Source organism: Canis lupus, chromosome 27, assembly GCF_003254725.2.
Source record: "Canis lupus dingo isolate Sandy chromosome 27, ASM325472v2, whole genome shotgun sequence".
Lineage (NCBI taxonomy): Eukaryota > Metazoa > Chordata > Mammalia > Carnivora > Canidae > Canis > Canis lupus.
Window position 1 is genome coordinate 4,123,095 of NC_064269.1, and position 19,995 is coordinate 4,143,089.

Below are 19,995 nucleotides of genomic sequence, written 5' to 3' on the forward strand. Positions count from 1 at the left end.
AGAGAACAGAGATAGAAGTAGATAATGTAAACAGGCAGGGCCTTCAAAAATAAAGAAAACTTTATGAATAACAGTAAATTTGAAAATGTATACAAAATAGACTATTTCCTAGAAAAAAACCTAAACTTGCCAAAAATGAAGGAACAGAAAACTGATAGAACTTGATGACAGAAAAGAGATGGGGAATGGAGGAGATCCTGAGGATGATTTTTAGGTCTCTAAATTGTTGGGTTTTCAGATGTGGGTTCGATTTACTTAGAAGGAGAAAACTAGAAGAAAAGCACAAGAGCAGGCTGGATGTCACTGTAGTTGGATTTTGTTTCTATTTTTTGCTTTGTGTATGTGCATGTTGGAAGTGGTGGTAGGAATGGTGGTGGAAGTTATCGATTTAATGGATAGGTTGAAAAGGAGGCTCTTTTAAGTTATGTAAATGGAAATGTTAAGTAAGCAATTGGATCTATGGGTCAGAAACTTAGGATAGATTTGAGCTGAAGATACATATTTTGCAGTTACGTGTATTTAAATGATAATTAAAGCCACAGGTATGGCTGAAATACTATAGGGAGATAGAGCGTTGGTTCTAAAAGTGTGGTGTCTGGACCGGCAACTTCCCTATCACCTGGGAATTTAACATAAATGCAAATTCTCAGGCCCCACCCTGGACTTCTAGAATCAGAAACCCTGAGAACAGGGTCTGCCAATCTGTATACTGGCAAGCCCTCCAGTGGTTGTGATGCAGGCTGCAATCTGTGAGTCACTGCTACAGAGTGAGACATCAAGAGGGCTTGGGGCCTTGCCTTGAAAACTCCAACATTTAACAGAGGAGGATGAGCTTGCAAGGATGACTAGGAGCAACAGAAAGAGGAGAGTAAGAAAATGAAAAAGTTTCAAAAGGAGTGCTTCTAGAGTGGCAACTTCCTCGGTGATGTCACTTAAAACAGTTCTAGAAGGGATGGGCACGGGCTAAGAAGTGAGCAGGAGTGGAGAAAATAGAGACAGTAAGTATAGACAGCTCAGAGCAATTTGATCATAAAGGGAAGCAGAGAAGGTGAAGACGGAAAAGGCTGACAAGGGAGGATTTTTTTTAACAGAAGAGTATAACAAGCATGATGGCCTGCTGAGGGTCAGGTGAGAGGGAGAGAGTGAGTGTACAAAAGAGATGGGAACTGGCAGCAATGGCAATGGCACATCTAAGGGGTGGGGCAGCTGTCTGCATCAGCAGGGGGAGCATCTTATTACTTACAGTCTTTGGAACTGCTAGACAGGATAATAATAAAAAGCAGACCAATTTTTTGTTGGCTTTCTTACTGCTTTTTTTATTTTTACAGATACTGCACCCTTATTGCCTGTACCAGGGATGACCCACTTCCATTGCCCTGTCCTCAGTGTCACCGGATGATAATTTAATGTTTCTGAAAAGGGAAGAGGGAATGGAATCCAAAGCACAGGTGCAATGACTGGCCTTGGATAAGGGGAACAGATTACTTTTTTAACCAGATGGAAGGAGGAAAACATGATGGGCACAGATGTGGCAAGTCTTAAGTTTGGTAGCAGGAAGCTGAAGGAGCTACCTTCAAATGGCTTCAATTTTCCGCATGAGGTCATCTGCAAAACCCTTCCTACTGTGATATGGCTATGTTCCATTCTCTTGGCCTACTGCAATTAAATGTCTCATTCCTACTCACTGAAGACCTTCCATCTGTGATTTGGCTCCCCCTGTAGGCCCACCCATGGGGCAAGAATGTGCTGATCACACAGATCTGAGTATGTATCAGTGGTTTCTCAGAGAACTGATAAACTGTTCTGCTTTTCCTTTTAAGATTTTATCTGGGGAACTCCTGGCTTGCTCAGTGGTTAAGCAGCTCCCTTCGGCCCAAGGCGTGATTCTGGGGTCCTGGGATCAAAGTCCCACATCGGGCTCCCTGCGTCGAGCCTGCTTTTCCCTCTGCCTATGTCTCTGCCTCTCTCTCTGTGTGTCTCCATGAATAAATAAATAAAATCTTTTTAAAAAAATTGTATTTATTTGGGCGCCTGGGTGGCTCAGGTGGCAAAGCATCCAGCTCAGAACATGATCCCAGGGTCCTGGGATCAAGTCCCAATGTCAGGCTCCCTGCTCAGTGGGGAATCTGCTTCTCCCTCTCCCTCTGCCCTTCTTACCCATTTGTGCACTCTCTCTCTCAAATAAATAAATAAAACCTTAAAAAAAAGATTTTATTTATTCGAGAGAGAGCAAGTGAATGCACACAGGAGCGTGGGGGGAGTGCAAAGGGAGAAGTGGTAGACTCCCTGTGGGGAGCCTGATATGGGGCTCAATCCCAGGATCCAGGGACCACGACCTGAGCCAAAGGCAGAAGACACTCACTGAGTCACCCAGGCACCCCAATAAACTGATTTTTTAACATGATTTGGCTTCTGTATATAGCCTGACTACAGAGAACAGATCATAGTCCTTTTCTATATTGACTCTTACTTCTTATTGAATTATTGTTTCAGGATCCGACTGTTCTTGCACAAAGTGACTAAAGTAAACCTCCAGCACTATAGAGGTATGGGCCAGGTCCACATTTAAGTAGCCAGAGTACTCCTCTGTCATGCCTTGCTCTGCAAATACTGGCTTTTCATTAGCTGTCACTGGCTCAATTTCTACCTCTTCTTTCTCAATTCCTTTTGACATCTATCTGTTCATGAAGATATCTTAAATTGGCTGTCACTGCACTGATCTACCTGTTTTTGTAGGGAGGAATTTCCAAGAATGATACAGGAAATAAAACAAGGACCTCAGTGAAATATATTGGAACATCATCATTATTCATTTTCTCATTCTATTATTCATTATTTACAGACCATATACCCTGTACAAAGCTTAATATTAGAACTATGGGAAATGCAAAGTCCTCAAGGTATTCGTAATCCAGATATAAAAGCAATTAGCTCCACAAGGAAGAGGCTTGAGGAAATGGGGCTTTGATTGCAAGGGAGAAATTAGAAAACAAGAAAAAAATTCCTTATAGTAAAAGTGATTAAAGCAGCAACAGGATATCAAAGGAAAGCCTCAAATCTGAGTAACTTTTTGGGGGGATTTTATTTATTTATTCATGAAAGACAGAGAGAGAGAAAGAGGTAGAGACACAGGCAGAGGGAGAAGTAGGCTCCACGCAAGGAGCATGATGTGGGATTCGATTCCAGATCCCCGGGATCACGCCCTGAGCCGAAGGCCAGAAGTTCAACTGGTGAGCCACCCAGGCGTCCCTCAAATCTGAGTAACTTAAAAAAAAATATGATGACTTAGAGACAGCCTTGCCTGGAGGCAAAGGTTACATACAGTAAGCCCTCTGGAATTAAGCACACCATGACTCAGGACTTTCTGACATGAAGAACCCACCAGTCTCTTTGCAGAAGGAACAAGGGACTCAATAGAAAAGCTTATTAGGGTTCTTACCCCCAAATCCTCAGGAACTGCAATCCTTGAGTCGCCTTGCAATACTGAGTCTATCCTTCCTTCTGATCTTTGCTGCCTTTGCTCTATAGCACAGTTTGTGCTCAGGCTTAAGGAAGATGCAGTTTTTCCATGACCTGGAATTTTCTGCCATTGAATCACATCAGCCTTGCACATACACACCAGGACCCAAGCTCTGTGTAAATGATTTGATGACTTAGGTATTTTAAAAGTGCCTAGCACACAGCAGATGCTCAATTAAGATTCATTTCCTCCTTTCTTTCCTTCCGTTTTTTTTTTTTTTTTTTTTCTCTCCCCTTGTGAGGAAGGGAGGGAAAAAAACAGGAACCAACAAAAGACAGATCTTCTGTAAGATAGCTTCTTTGGTGTAAAAATACTGAAAAGGTTTAAACCACTTCTCATTGCCTACCTTGTGTCTGCGGGATGTAGGGAGACAGGAGTTTTGACCTTTTCTTTTCATATCCCTTCTGTGTGATGTCCCCTAAAATAGCAAGAAACAGAAATAGGTTATGCATTATTCTTACTCTGTGGTTGTTCACTGTAAAAATAAAATTAATTACAGAGTGTTATAGAATTACCACATAGAGAGTAGGGGAAAAAATGTAGAGTTCTTTGCCAAGGATTTTGCTATGTGTGATTTCCCACAGTCTTGGAGCAGACTTCTTGTGGAAAATTGTAGGGCTTGTCTCCACACCAATCTAGCATAGCAATATGCTGCATACCATGTCAGAGATTCCCAAGTTCCTAGGCATCCCTCGTTTCCCTGGCATTTAAGATAGACCAAAATGGAATGCTGAAAGGCTGGCAGACAAATGACCTCTCCAAAGTTTTGGTTTGACCACATTAATACAACTGATATGGGAGGTACTCAACTCTATTGCTATATGGAACCACGTAAAATCAAAAGTCTAGTTCAGGGGAGAAGTTGAGGTTCAGGCACTGGAGTGGAATACCTGAAAGGCCTCTCTGCATCCTAGTACCTACGGTTGAACCGGGGCTGGAATTCTCATATTCTCTCTCCTTGGTTCACTGCTTTGTATTATTTATGTACACATACATCTTTTTCATAAGGTTAAAATTTAAAAGTATACACAAAGCACACAAAAAGTAGACATGCAACAACTGCAATAAGAATAAAAACTGATTAACAGAGGAAAAATGTGTGGTTCAAGTGCCAAGAAATATACTAGGTACTAAAGAAAGGGTAGCAAATGAATGGGTAGAGAGCTGGGTGAGGAGGAACAGGAAACACAGGAGAACAAAAGTTCATTCAAGGGAGAATGAGTAATTCAAAGCCGGGGGAATAAATACATGTTGTGAGTTGACATGGTAGAGCATTGTTTTCTAAAAAAGAATTTTTTTAAATTGAAATAAAATTTTAAAGTCAAAATTTAGCATAAAAAGTAAGTTGTATACTAAAATTTACAACACTGGTGAACACAGATTTGAAACCAAGGGTGGTGAATGCCAGCTGCTGTCAGCCTGAACACAGGACTGATGGCGTGGACGGTGGGAAGGTAGCAGGCCTCGCGGAGGGGCTTACACAGGGAGTGACACAGACTGCGGAGTCAGCAAGGCAGTTCACTCTTCCTGAGGAGGATGGGACCAAGGGTAGAGGCTCAAAGAGACTACCTGCTAGCCCAGGGCTACTACCAATGTACCAGTGATCTGGGCAAGTTAGTAGTATCCTAAATTAAAGACAGTGGTAGAAGGGAAGAAAAGAAGTGAACAGGGACAGCTGGATGGCTCCAGCAGTTAAGTATCTGCCTTAAGCTCAGGTCCAAGGGGCCTGGGAGGGAGCCCCTTGTTGGGCTCCCTGCTCAGTGGGGAGTCTATTTCTACCTCTCCCTCTGTGTACTCTATCTCTCTCTCAAATAAACAATTTTTTAATATTTTTTTTTTTTTATTCACAAGAGACACAGATAAAGAGAAGCAGAGACATAGGCAGAGGGAGGAAACAGGCTCCCTGTGGGGGAAGCCCGATGTGGGACTCAATTCCCCAGGATTACGACCTGAGCCAAAGGCAGACACTCAACTACTGAGCCACCCAACTGCCCCAATAAATAAATCTTTAAAAACCATTAAAAAAAAAAAAAAAAGAAGTAGTGAATGGATTAAGAGAGACATTTGGGAGAAACACTGGACAGGATTTGATGACTGGATGGATAAGGATGAGAACATTTCCGGCAAATGGTGGTGCTATTCTGTGACAGAGAAATACAGCAAGAAGGGCAAATTTGGTGAGTTGAAGAAAATGGGAATTGGGTTTACGAAAGGCCCATGAGATACACAAAAGGTCATGTCCAATCAATAGCTGGATATGTGGATCTAAAACTCAGGAAAGAGAGATAATTTTAGAACTACCAGGATATAGCTGAAAAATAAAGTGATACAATCTCTTTGGAGTAATTTGGAAATTTCAAAATTTTGATTCAGCAACGGTATTTTTAGGAATTTATTCATTGATAATATTCATAAAGGTGCACAAAAATCAAATAAGAATATTGCCTGACCTATTCTTTGTGATGAAAAATGGAAGGAGTCTAGATACTTACATTATAATTATAGATCACCTATTATCAGTGGCTTTCAACTGGGAGTGACTTTGTTCCCAATGGGACAAATGACAATATCTGGAGGTATTTTTGTCACACTCAGAGGAAGGGGTATTACTGGTATCTAAGGGATAGAGGCCAGGGATGGGGCTAAGTGTGCTGCAATGTACAGGACAGTCACACAATAAAGAGTTATCCAGTCCAAACTATCAATAGTCTTAAGGATAAGAAACCCTGGGCTACATAATAATAGACAGGTATTCCAAATGTACTGGCACAAGATGATGTCTAAAACATATAAAGGGTAAAAGGCAAGTTGCAGAACAGTACGTATAACAAGATCTAATTGTGTAAAAAATAGAAATAGATACATTTGCATATATGTATAGAAAATAGTTTGAAAAATAATGTATATATACATTAAATAAATGTTTACTCCAAAAAATAAATAAATAAATGTTTACTCTTGGGAAATGGAATTATGAGGGGTTTCACTTGTTTTATATACTTTAACAGAGTTTGATTTATTTTTTTTTAAGATTTTATTTATTCATTTATGAGAGACAGAGAGAGAAGCAGAGATAGGCAGAGGGAGAAGCAGACTCCCTGCAGGGAGCCCAAAGTGGGATTCGATCCCGGGACTACAGGATCACACCCTGGGCCAAAGGCAGACGCTCTACTGCTGAGCCACCCAGGCGTCCCCAGAGTTTGATTTAAAAAAAAAACAAAAAAACAGGGCAGCCCCAGTGGCACAGCGGTTTAGCGCCGCCTGCAGCCCAGGGCATGATCTTGGAGACCCTGGAACGAGTCCCACATCAGGCTCTCTGCATGGAGCCTGCTTCTCCCTCTGACTGTGTCTCTGCCTCTCTCTCTCTCTCTCTCTGTATCTATGAATAAATAAATAAAATCTTTAAAAAAAATTAAAAAATAAAAAACAAGACTAGATAATTTGTACAATCTCAAAAATGTTTTTTTCAATTAAGAATTAATGGTTCTATAGATATGGATCTGTAAACAGTAAGATGGTCACAGTGTGTATGTGTGTGTGCATGTATATGTACGTGTATATACATATATGTGTCTATATATATACACACAATAGGGGAGAAAATAAGATACTAATAAACAGTTTATACAGGATATTCAATTTTTGGAATAACTTTTTTTACACACAAACATATACATAGACAAAGTCTGGAGTTTTATATACCAAAATATTACAGTGGCTAGCTATGGCTTGCAAGGTTATGGATTTGTTTTAACTTCTTTTCCTTTTTGCTTATCTGTATTTTCTCATTTTTCTACAATGAACACCCATTATTTCAAGAAACAATAGTTAAAACTACAATCACAGCTACTTACTAGACCATACAAACTGAATCACAATGGCCCTTCATCTCTGCTTCTTTAGTGAAATGAGAGAAATCTGCAGTACATTTTTTGGAAATAAAAACCAAACCTTGTCAAATTAGCAAACTGAAGAGTTTAGGTCATCTCCAACAATACACACAACTAACGGAGATGTGGGAGCATATCAAGGAAACCCTTCTTAAAAAGAGGAAATCAAGTCTTTTATTGCAAAAGAAACAATGGAGCATTCTCCTGTCCCAATTCCCACTCACGAGCTTCCCTACTTCCACTGTACACATACACCCTACAGCCTGAAGGGTACAAGGACCACTGCTGCTGGCTCAGAACACATCTACCTTTATAAGCCTTTCTTCAGGGTTTAGAGTCTCAATCGTTTACTGTCAGTAACTGATTGTGGGATGAACTAGTAGACTTGGCATCTTAGATCTTAATCAATTACTAACCAACTCAGGGTTTGAGAAAAGTCAATTCAGCCATGACAATCAGCTCCATTAAATCCATAAATAAGCAACAACATTAAGAAGACCTAGAAGATGAACTGCAATGAGAATGTGAGGACTATGATGAGGAGCCTTTAAAATGCCCTCCCCCTTTTCTAGGACCACAAGACCCTGCTTAAAAGTCACCTCCTCTGTGACACCTGTCACTTTTTGGTACCCCTCCAACTCTGCACACACTATGATAGCACTCAGCACATCACTGGTATTTTAATTATTTGTTAACATATCTGCGTCCCTACTAGACTGTGCACTTGAGGGCAGGGATTGTGTCGTGTTCATCTCTGTAGCCCGCCCACAGCCTGGCACAACAGCACTTGTTGAATGAGTGATTGAATGAATTAGTAAGGTGGAGGCAGTGAGAGAAGAATGAATCAGAGACATGTGCACTTGGGTGGAAAACCAGAAATGGAAGAAAGAGAGGTCTTCACATTAGCAAGAGCTGAAAGGCCCAGGGAAAGAAATTTAGTGAACCAAGTTTGCTGAAAAACTTGACAGCTAGACTTCAAAGGTGATCAGAAAAGCAGCACCTGCCCCGCTCGCCTGAAAGGAGGAATACAGTCCATAAAATCAGTGGGCATTAAAAGCTACAGGAACTGCACCCACATATCCATGGATCCCTTTGCCAGAGGGCAAGACCAGGCCGAAGGAATGCAGTGAACCTACCTACCTACCTACCTGAATTTGTTATTCCACATTTCTGTCACTGCCCATCAATAGTCTGTGTTCTTATTGTGCTCCCCACGGGTAGTTAACCAGGGTTTGCTGCAAGAAAGCAACATTTTCCAAATACCTAATTTTTGAGAATTCCCTGAGAAACTTGTAAAAATACAAATTCCTAGAGCGCCTGGGTGGCTGGGTCAGTTAAGCGGCTAACTCTTGGTTTTGGTTCAGGTCATGATCTCAGAGTCCTGAGATGGAGCCCGTGTTGGGCTCCCCGCTCAGTAGGGAGTCTGCTTCAGGGTTCTCTCTCTCCCTCTTCCTCTCCTCCTGCACACACACTCTCTCTAAAAGAAACTAATAAATTTTACAAAAAAAAAAAAAAAAAATCCCAGGCCCCTTCCATGAGGATTCTGATTCACAAGTTTGGATTAAGCCCCAGATCCTTGTATTTCTAACAAGTGCCTGATGCTGAGCCTGTATATATATATATATATATTAAAGATTTTATTTATTCATTTGAGAGAGAGAGAGAATGAGCTGGGAGAGGGGTAGGAGAAGCAGGCTCTCTGCTCAGCAGAAAGCCCAACATGGGGCTCAATCCTCTGACCCCAGGATCATGGCCTAAACCAAAGGCAGATGCTTAACCAACTGAGCCACCCAGGAAACTCACCAATAAGTCTTTAAAAATCAGGCAAATTTGGATATTACCACACTAGAGAATCCTGTCTGCAGTGTGCTGGGAGGTTCTGTGGACTTAATGTGAGGAGGAGAGGAAAGAGGAGGGGAAGAGTGTTGTCTCCTGGCCATGCAGCCTCAAGGGAGAGCACAGAACTCTTGCAGACACTCAGTCACATCACAGGCATTCTTAGTCAGAACAGATTTTTTGCCATCTGGCATATAAAACAAAAAGGAGTGCCATAACTCTACCTGTATAAAATTTGCATTAAAATGGCACAGATGGAAGTTAAACCTGTTGTTCAAGTTTTTTGAGAACTAAACAAATAAAGAGAGGATTAGCCTTCCCCTCCCACTAGGGTAACTACTTCTCCACCCAGAGGTGCACTTGGAAGAGCAGCTACTCCCAGGGGTCCGCGGGAACCCTGGTGGGAGGTGCACTTGGAAGAGCAGCTACTTCCAGGGGTCCGCGGGAACCCTGGTGGGAGGCCCCAAGCCAGTAACAGGCACAGGGACCCACCTGGCCCAAGGCTGTCCGCTCGCTAGGCACCACCACAACCTGAAGAGCCAAAGCCAGACACACGGAAAGATATACGTGAGGCAGAACCTAAAGGAAATAAATTTCCTGCTTCCCTCCTCACCCGCCCAGGATCAGTAATTGCTTGGCACAGGCAGCCCAGGGATTATCTTTAAGCGGCATGATGACGGGCTGCGGGAGGTGTGCGTGGGCCTGTTAGCTGCCGCAAGCCCCGAAGGGTAAGAACGAGAGGAGGAACAGTCCTACAACCCCGTCAGCCGTTTGAGCGCATAGAGTGCTGTGGTTAGCCCTTGAGGAGTCTGTGCTAGAAAGAACTACATCTGGAGCACAGCCTTGCCGCCTCCTGGCCTTGTGACTCTAGACCAAGTTTTACTTAACCTCTTGATAAGTCTTGGTATCCACGTCTGTAGAATGGGTCACCGTAACAGCTGTCTTGGTAAGTTTTCATGGTGACTGAGACTACCTGGTATGGGGCCTGGGCTCTAGAAAGTGCCAACATCAACACACTTTCAGTGAAAGCCCACTGAAGCCTCCCCTCTACTGGCCAGGGGTCAGAGGTGGGTAGCCATGCCATGAAGAGAGAAGAGGAAGGCACCCAGCTGACCTCCTACCTGAGTGCTGCAGGAGAGATGTATGCCAAATACAGTACAGAAGCCAGAGGGGGCATGATGAGCTCTGCCTGGGTAGGGAAAGGAAAGCTTTACACAGTGGGTGACACTGTGGCCAGAGTCTGGCCTTTCATTCTAGTATCAGAAATAAGACAAATTCCTAACGAGGCAGTCACTTAGCGGCTTACTCGTTTTCCTCTGCTGCTGACTGGCTGTGTGTGACTACAGCCGTGTTTGAGGGTTCCTTTAGGACTTTACCTCCCAGAAAGAAGTAGAGCAACGCTAAGACTTTTCAGAGATGACTTTGTGAAGCACCCTGAGCAGTTAGGTGCTAAATAAACACAGGCCTTGGGAAATTCTGGAGGGTCACCAAGTGGTATGTGTATTAAACTTGATGGACACAGAGCAAGGATTACAGTTCCATCCACAAACTCTTTCTGCTTCAATGGAAATAAAAAAGGTATGTGCCAGTGAAGCCCGGCCTTAAAGTCATACCGATTCAGTCAGGGGTGGCAACAGCTTGGGGAACTTTGGGATGTCACAAAAACATTTTGAATGATGAATGGATGACATGCAAAGTGTTAATAAAACTGTCTGCATCTTTAAGAAGTTCCCAATCTAAACAAATAATTACAATAAAAATGACAAGGGCGGGGGGGGGGATCTCTGGGTGGCTCAGTGGTTTAGTGCCTGCCTTTGGCCCAGGGCGTGATCCTGGGGTCCCGGGATCGAGTCCCACATCAGGCTCCCTGCGTGGTGCCTGCTTCTCCCTCTGCCTGCATCTCTGCCTCTCATGAATAAATAAAAATTAAAAATCTTAAAAAAAAAAAAAAAAACATGACAAGGGCTACACTAGGGGTCATGTACAAAATTCTAAGGGAATTTTAAAAATAATAATAATAATAAATAACTTAATACTCTAAGAATAAATAAGTAAATAGTAATACTCATTGAGGGCTTACTATGTATAACCGCCCCTGTTCCAAGAGTCTCACAACATCCCTTAGAAGGTAATATTATTATCAGTCCCATTTTATAGGTGATGCTGAGCCACAGAATGTTTAAGCTACTTGTCAGTCATACCTAGTAGGAGCCATAATTAGGATCTGAACCCAGGCAGTCCTGGCTCCAGGGCCCCTCCTCCCTAATACCACCCTATATTCACTTTTCAGAGTGAAGCTCCAAACTTGGCCTCCAAAAGACTGGGAAGACTTCACAGAAGGTGCTTGCTCTTCAGTTGGGTCCTGAAGGATGGCTGTCAGGACTGTTCTCAAACCCACAGCTGTAGAAGAGAATAGCATACTTGGAGCAACAGAAGGATATTAAAGCTGTAAATTCAGTCTCTGAAGAACAGACACTGGCCCTACTGCTACTCCTTCAGGCCCTGCTGAACAGGAGGGCCCCACTGCTGTGCCTCAACATGGGTTCTTCAGACACCTGAAGTTGAAGGCTGGTATGTATCTCATAGGTCATCGATTTACTTCTTTCTTAATTAAATGCCTCTATATAACACAACCAGCATTCCAACTTTTCAAAATATTCTGATACTGATTCATCTGATTTGCCTAAAAATCCTCGTCAATAAACAGAAAAGACATAATCCCTACTACAGAACAAGAAACTGAGATGTGAAAAGATAAATGGCTTGCTTAAAGATACACAGCTAGACTAGAATCTAGGTCTCTGGCTTTTTCCTATTGTTCTTTGTCCATTGTTTATTTGTAGGTGGCCCCCAAATCAGATGCAATAAAAGAATAAAACTAATCTATTGTTCATAAAATGAACAGCATGAGACAAACAATTTCTCTGACTCATTCCAAAATATAGATGACTTTCCAGAAGGCATTAAAAATCCACCCCCACCCCCCAAGAAGGACCCCACATGAATTGTCTCTTTAATTATCTTTTAAATGAGACAGCCAACTGTGGAAACCGTGTCCAACTGCAGTTAAAAAACAATTAGCAAAAAGTCATTATACATCATTACTAAATATTCAGCTAACAGAGAATGTGGCCTTTCTTTTTTGTAATTAGGAAGGAAAGAAATGAGAAACTAAGAAGAACTTCTATAGTCATCATCTTCCAATCTATACCTGTATCTAATAACCTCTACATGTAAAATCTTTTTTAAGGATTTTTATTTATTTATTCATGAGACACAAACACATAAAGAGAGAGACAGAGACAGAGACAGAGACAGAAAGGCAGAGACACAGGCAGAGGGAGAAGCAGGCTTCCTGCAAGGAGCCCAATATGGGACTCGATCCCGGATCCCGGGACCACAGCCTGAGCTGAAAGCAGCCACTCAACCACTGGCAACATACGTGTAAATCTCAGACCAGGACAGTGGTACATGTTGGCTATGGCTGCAGATGGGGAACTAGGACCGGAGTTAAGGTCATTTATACACAAGAAATGTAAGTAGACACATACAGACAAAGAACCAAAAATATAGCTGAGAATGTGAATCAGGTAGATCTTAGTAAAACTTAAAAAGGCAGAGGATTTGGATCCTACCCAGGAGACGCTGGCTAGGAGACAAAAAACAATTTTTACTAATAAGTTTTATCATGTTCTCCTTACAACAATTCTATTCAATGAATTACATTCACCAGCCACCCATCCTCCAAACATCCTTCCTCTAAAGGTGATAAAGACTCACAACAAATACATTTTTTTCCCTAAAAGCACTGTTTTTATTTACACAGAGTCCTAACCACTTCAGCTGCAGGAGTGGGAGAGGTTCACAGTCACAGAGAACAATGGCCTTACCCCCTAAACCAGCTACTGGGCATTGTGGCCTTTGTTTCTCCCTCCCTATTTTTCTTGCCATATCTGAACTGAAAGTGGCCAACAGGATTCTAAAGAATTAAAAACTCTGAATTATTTTTAAAAGCTCCTTGTAGTTTCTCTCTTCACATAGGTAGAATTAATCTTGAGAGAAGAGTGAAAGCCACAGTATTTTCAGAGTTTAGCCAGAAATCAATCTGTTAAAATACTTCAATCTGTTGAAAAAAGATGAGAATTTTTAATCTACTTTTTCTTTTGAAAACAAAAATCAGTGGTTCTAAAAGTCTTCAACTGGCAGCCTATAAAAGCTATAGTCTTCTTTTAACTCACACTTACTAATCTTACAAAAGATTTTCAAGGAAATTAACTTCAGAACACTCAAATTTCCATTCTTTGTTGTCTTCTCACCTCATTTAGGACAATAACTAGACATTTTCCACTTCAAGAATTTGAGAATAAGCCCAGATTGCTTTCTTCCAAAACTCAAATCATAGAATTGTTTTGGCTGCACAGTTCTGTTTTCTAGGTCAAATATATATGACTTCTTACAGATGGTATTTCACCTAAGGCATCAAGCAAGTTCAAACAAATAAAAAAGCAACAGAGTAAAACACTTGAAATACTGAGAAACTGAACTCTGCCTGACGACATCAGCAGGCAGCTGGCTCAATTAATCCATCTAATGCAAAAGGTATGTTCATTTGTCCATTAGAAAAACTATGTCTGCAAATAAGAAATTTGCTATACAAATGACCTGGAGGTCTGAACAGGGCAGGGGGAGCCCCCGAGATGGTGGAGTCGGCAGGAAGAGCATGGGTTCTCTAGCACGAGGAAGGTCTGGGTCTGGACCCTGAGTCTGCCAGTCTCCTGGCTCCATGACAAGTTACTGAACAAGTCGGCCTCAGTTTCATAATAGGTGAAACTGGAAGAACTCCTACCTTGAGTGCTTATGATGAGTCTTAAATGAAAGAATAAATGCAAAAGTCCCTGGCACATAGCACACATTCAACTAGTTTTAGTTGACACCACTCCAGCCCCAGCCCCACCCTTAAGTCCCAACAATAGCTTTAAGCCTTAAAAGGGTTATCTAGAAAATTCTAGATCACTAGGTTCTCTTTAACAACAACAAAGAGAAGAGAGCGCATTAAAAGTCTCTAAAGCCACATCGGGGTAGTACTAGATCTTGGGCAGTAAGACCCAACAAAATTAGTCACTTTGGGTGCCAATAGTCTAAAAGAAGGAAAACTGACATCAAGGAACAGGTACAGACATCTAAACCAGAAATGAACAGAGATTAGTTAAAATGAATATATGTAAATTTATGTAAATAAAATAGTACCGCTGTGCACAAAACAGGATTACATGCATCTAACTCTGGGTGTTGTGATAATTTAGGGCTAAAACTGCAAATGCTAAGGGAAAAAAATAATTCCAGAAAAAAATCAGGGGGTGAGGAAGGGAGGGTGAAGGTAAGAAGAAGAATAAGAAGTTATAAAAAAACTTCTTCACCTGACTTTTATCTTCATGTTTCCTCAGGAAAATCAGAAAGCTGTTTCTTCTGAGAACAGCTAAGTATATTACTCTGCCTCTCTTCTGGTACCCATCAGAATCATTTTTTAAAACCAGGCGTAAGGGAGATCCCTGGGTGGCTCAGTGGTTTAGCGCCTGTCTTTGGCCCAGGGCATGATCCTGGAGTCCCGGGATCGAGTCCCACGTCGGGCTCCCAGCATGGAGCCTGGTTCTCCCTCCTCCTGTGTCTCTGCCTCTCTCTCTCTCTATCATAAATAAATAAATAAATCTTTAAAAAAATAAAAAATAAAAAATAAAATAAAATAAAACAAAACCAGGCGTAAGTAGTAACATCTACACGAATCACTGAATCTGGAGTAAGCAGGTCACGCGCCAGGCATTCCTTTATCGATGGTATAGACAAAATTAACCACTGCTCAAAATCTCACTATGTCATCTTGCCAGTGCAGAAATAAAGTGAAAATTTACAAACAGATGAAGAATTCTGTTGGTAGCCAATTCATACCGGAAACCAAAGGCGCACAGGGAAAGCCGTAAGTAGGGAGAACACTGGCACTGCTACAGTACGTGGATCACAAAATGAGCAGCTCGTCTGGGTCAGTGGCCAGCGCTTTTCCAGTGGGACGGACAGAAAACAGATTATCTTTATGTGTTTGGCACAGATTTATGAACTCAGATTCCAGGTGTCGGGAGACATGTTTTCTTCCCTAGTTGTTCCAGACTAGCTTTCTGGGTCCTGGGCAAGCCGCTGTCCTTCTCTGAGCCTCACTCTCCTCATCTGTAAGAATGAGGAGCCAACGAGCTCCAAATCTAAGGCTGCTTTGATCCACGTTTGCTGAATGCCATTTACCTGGCATTATTACCTGTAGCAAGTCAAGACCAAAGGAAGGTATCCAAGGACGCCTGGGTGGCTCAGCAGTTGAGCGTCTGCCTTTGGCTCGGGCGTGATCCTGGGGTCCTGGGATCGAGTCCCACATTGGGCTCCCTGTGTGGAGCCTGCTTCTCCCTCTGCATGTATCTCTGCCTCTCTCTCTCTCTCTCTGTCTTTCATGAATAAATAAAATCTTAAAAAAAAAAAAAAAAGGAAGATATCCAGTAGGCAATAAGTTGGATGAGCTCTAGGACAGACATACAGATATTCAGCATCAGCGTAGGAGGTGGTAAGTGAAGGCTTGGGTGTGAATGATATCATCAGAAGGAATGCAGTGTGAGAAGAGAAGGCGGCCAGAAGGGGAATCTGGGAGAAAACTAACATGTAAAGAATGAGCAGAGGAAAACTAAAGGATACTGGGGCACAGCAGGGAGACTAGCAGGGAATGGGGGGGGGGGGCAGAGAGAGGGAGGAGGGAGAAGAAAAGAGAGAAGGAGAAGGTGAATAATGTACTGTCACAAATGTGAAATAAGGACTGAAAAATACCTGCTGGACCTGACAGCTACATCAACAGGGGCCCAGACAAGAACTGTTTTAAAGGAACAGTGAAGGGAGAAGACAAATATTTATAGTACTGGAGAATGGAGAAGAGGCGAAGTAAGAGTAACAGGTTTTTTTCTTGCAACGTGTTTTGTTAGAAAGTGAATGAGATACGGGGCAGTCTCTACAGGAGGATACAGAGTCAAGGGGAGGGAGTCATTTTTTTCTTTTCTTCAAGAAGAAACAAATTTATATGGTAGAGAGAAAGAGGTGTTAGAGGTTGAAACAGTGACTCAACCAACAAATACTACGATCTGCAAAGCACTACTCTAGAAGGTATGAGACACGAGAACAGACACGGTCCCGAAACTGAATCATGGTCATGAGGTTTACAGTCTAGTCTCTTCCAGCATAGAGAGGCATCCGAAAGCAACCATATAACTAGTGAGTGAATTACAAGTGGGATAAGGGCTATAAAAAGAGGCCGTCCAGTGCAGGGCCCAGGGGGCTGAGGACTGCCCACAGGGGCTGCGGCAGGCACAGTGCTCGGTACCACGCAGGCAGGTTCGAACCCGGGACTTGGCCTGGTCCGGGCAGCTGGGGAAGTGCTCTGAGGGAGTGACGGTTAAGCTGAGACCTAAGAAAAACAGGTATGTCTAAATATTTTGAAAATGAAACAGGAGCTGGGGGCAGGTGGCTGCGGACCCACAGTGGTATGCTTCACACGTCCCCCGTGAGGACGCGAGGGGGGCGGGTGTGGGCGGGAGGGAGCACACTGAAGGCCAGTGCCCTGTGGCCGGAGGGTGGGGGCGGTGAGAGGAGGCGCTGGAGCAGCAGGATCGGGGTCCTGTGGGGCAGAGGGATTTAGGATTTGACTACAAATAAGAAACAAGCCATTGAAGGCCTTTAAGCAAGGGAAAACATGATCAAATACCGCAAAGGAATGACACGACTGACAAAGACTAAAATTCCTGAAAAGATCAGAAGGAATAAGATCCCGAGCTGGGGGCGTGGGCTCCCCCATGGGTTAGCTCCGGGACTTCTCAACCTATGCTGGGAAGGCGGTATGTGTCCTCCATCTGCGAGGCCTTTACGGGTGTGGAAATGTTCCTCCTCAGCCCTTGGGTCAGCCCGGCCGAGCTCACAGGAGCTGGAAACGCTGGGGCAGCCACCTCAAGTGGGCAAACAGCCTTTTTTACCCCGTTGTATTGAACAAATGCTATCATCTTCTGTGTCTGTGAAGACGCACGAGAGGCTGGAAGTGCAGTAGGGCTTGAATACCTCTTTCTCGATGGAAGGAGGTAAGCTGTCAGTCCCAGTCTTCAGGTGACAGCGTGAGGCACGGGAGACTGTGACCTGCACGAGGACACGCATGGGGAGAGCCCGCTTCAAACCGGATGGTCTGGCTCAGGGCCCGAGTTCCTGACGGCTCCTGAAGGCTGTCTCTCGAAGGCTCTTTGCCGAGCGGGACCGGAGAGCTGGAGGAGAGTGTTCTAGTGAAGACACGGAGCTGCCACCAGAGGAACGGGAGGCACTGGTCTAGGCTCTGCTGCCAGCTGCGCCCCAGAGAGCGGCGACCCTCTCAGCTTCGGTTACCCCAACCGTAAAACAAAAATAATAGAACCTAACACGCTGCTATGAGGATGAAAAGGACAATACAGGGCAGCCCGGGTGGCTCCGCGGTTTAGTGCCGCCTTCAGCCCCGGGCCTGATCCTGGGGTCCCGGGATCGAGTCCCGTGTCAGGCTCCCCGCATGGAGCCTGCTTCTCCCTCTGCCTGGGTCTCTGCCTCTCTCCCTCTCTCTCTCTCTCATTCTGTCTCTCATGAATAAATAAATAAAATCTTAAAAAACAAACAAGTATTTTAAATAAATAAATTAAATAAATAAATAAATAAATAGAATAGAATAGAATAGAATAGAATAGAATAGAATAGAATAAAAAGACAATACAAGCAATGTTCTTCGTTTCTGGCACAGAGTGAGCACTCGATGGCGTCTGCTGCCCGAATGGCAGAGGGACTTAACTAAAGAATCGGAGAGTGTGCCAGGCACCACTGAGGGTTCAGGGAGACAGAAGAGAACTTTCAGTGGCACCAATTTCCAGTTTCGTGATTTTCCCTGGCAGGCCCTGTGAGAAGGCTACTGGTTTAAATCATGTAGAGCTGGGGTTTACAGAGAAAAGGAGGATGGAAGGAAGGAAGGATAATGGGATCCAGGCTAGCAAGTATGTGTTGATCAATAAATACTTGTTGAATACATTATTCGTAGTACTAGCAAACTAACTTTTATGACTTTTTAAAGCTTCTAAGACAAATACACTCAGGATCTATCTTGGGAGGGCGGAACACATCACCCTCAGGAAGAAATGACAGGATTCCAGAGAGCTGAAAGGAATCGGGGAAGGAAGATCTAGAGGGTATATAAAGGTCCCAGTAGGCCAGTTCTCCTTTCCTACTTCCCATACGTGCTTTGCTTTTCTCACTCTAAACCCATTAAAACAAAGCAAACAACTAAAAAAGCCTATAAAGACAAAAATCATGAAAAGGTGATAAGGAATAGAGAAGACTGAAGATTAGTTTATGTTTTAGAAAAAACACCAAAAACTGAAATTTTCTTGGGCTTCATAAAGTCCTGGGGAAAGAGCAGAGACTGTCAATGAAAGGAGTATCACTGGTGCAGGGAGCAGCTTTGGGGGACTTTGTGGTGGAAGCTCCAGGGAGCGGGGGGGGGGGGGGGGGGGGGGTGTCAGATCTGTTGCAAGAGTGACCAAAGGGATGGATTACAAGGAAAAAAGGCAGAGAGAGGAAGAGAGAGACAAGAGAAGAAAACCATCAGCATCAGAAACAGTGCAGTTATGGGGAGGAAAAGGGAGTTCCTAAATCCAAAGGGTCCACCCTAGATCAAATATTCATAAAAGATAGCCAGATGTTGCCACTGGTTCCTCTTTTACCACGGCAAAATTTAAAATAACTGATGGTCACTATTTTTAAAGATTAAAAACAACCCACACCCCTCAATGCAGCCTCAGCAAAAGAGTGTATGTTCAATGTTAATAATCCTCAAGAATAGAGGCTTTCTGAGCAAGGGTAGGGAAACAAGCAAAAAGAATAAAAATGATCTAGCAGCTACATAATTTGGAATAGAAAGCTGCCATGGCATCTGATATCCTTAGCAGGTAAAAAAGTAGAGTAAAAGAAAGAAGTATGATGAAATGCTCAAGGATTCTTATAAACAATTTGCAATTTTATAAAACATCAATATTTAGAGGCTGTAACTTTTGGTTTGGCTGATAAAGTATGGAGTGTATGAGAGTGTGTGTGTGTCTATTGTTCCTCTAGAGATATTTAAATCTCAATATCATTACAAAAAAATCTACTTCTTTCCTGTAGTTTCACTTGAAGGGGAAAAAAAATAACAAATTCCTTCCTAAAATAGCAAAGACAACAATGCGAGGAATAATACTTCAGAGTTTGAACAGATATTTCCTGTACTTCACTCAATGTACTAATCACAATCAAAATTAGAAATTAAAGGGGAAAAAAAACACCACAACTGTTACATACCCTCAATAACAACAAAAAACCAAGAACACCCTTTTTTGTCTACTCTTGTCCCTCAAACAATAAGATACCACTTCATGTCTGAATACAGTATTACAAAAACATAAACTCTGAATGCTGTCAATATGTGAAATGTAAATTTTTAAAAAATATTTTATTTATTTATTCATGAGAGACACAGACACAGGCAGAGGGAGGAGAAGCAGGCTCCGTGCAGGGAGCCTGATGCGGGACTCGATCCCGGGACTCCAGGATCACGCCCTGAGCTGAAGGCAGATGCTCAACCACTGAGCCACCCAGGCATTCCATGAATGTAAATATTAAGCAGGATAAACATTC

The 19,995-nt window shown here is 42.8% G+C and overlaps 1 protein-coding gene and 1 long non-coding RNA gene across 9 annotated transcripts in view; one reads left to right on the plus strand and one right to left on the minus strand.

Annotated features, from left to right (window-relative positions):
• Window positions 1-19,995, minus strand: part of DIP2B (disco interacting protein 2 homolog B) — a 220,844-nt gene that overhangs the window by 110,154 nt on the left and 90,695 nt on the right. For 5 of the 8 annotated variants that reach the window (XM_049102724.1, XM_049102728.1, XM_049102723.1 and 2 more), the window contains exons 1-2: window positions 11,530-11,680; window positions 3,867-3,938 (exon numbers count right to left, since the gene is read on the minus strand). In XM_049102724.1, the coding sequence (XP_048958681.1) occupies window positions 3,867-3,938; window positions 11,530-11,665 (208 nt within the window). In that variant the 5' untranslated portion in view covers window positions 11,666-11,680. Of the gene's footprint in view, window positions 1-3,866; window positions 3,939-11,529; window positions 11,681-19,995 lie in introns of those variants that run through there. The other 3 variants (XM_049102727.1, XM_025477622.3, XM_025477621.3) reach the window with 1 other exon arrangement.
• Window positions 16,471-18,038, plus strand: LOC125753843 (uncharacterized). The gene is made up of 2 exons (XR_007406503.1): window positions 16,471-16,745; window positions 17,339-18,038. It is a non-coding gene; the product is annotated as an uncharacterized LOC125753843 (long non-coding RNA).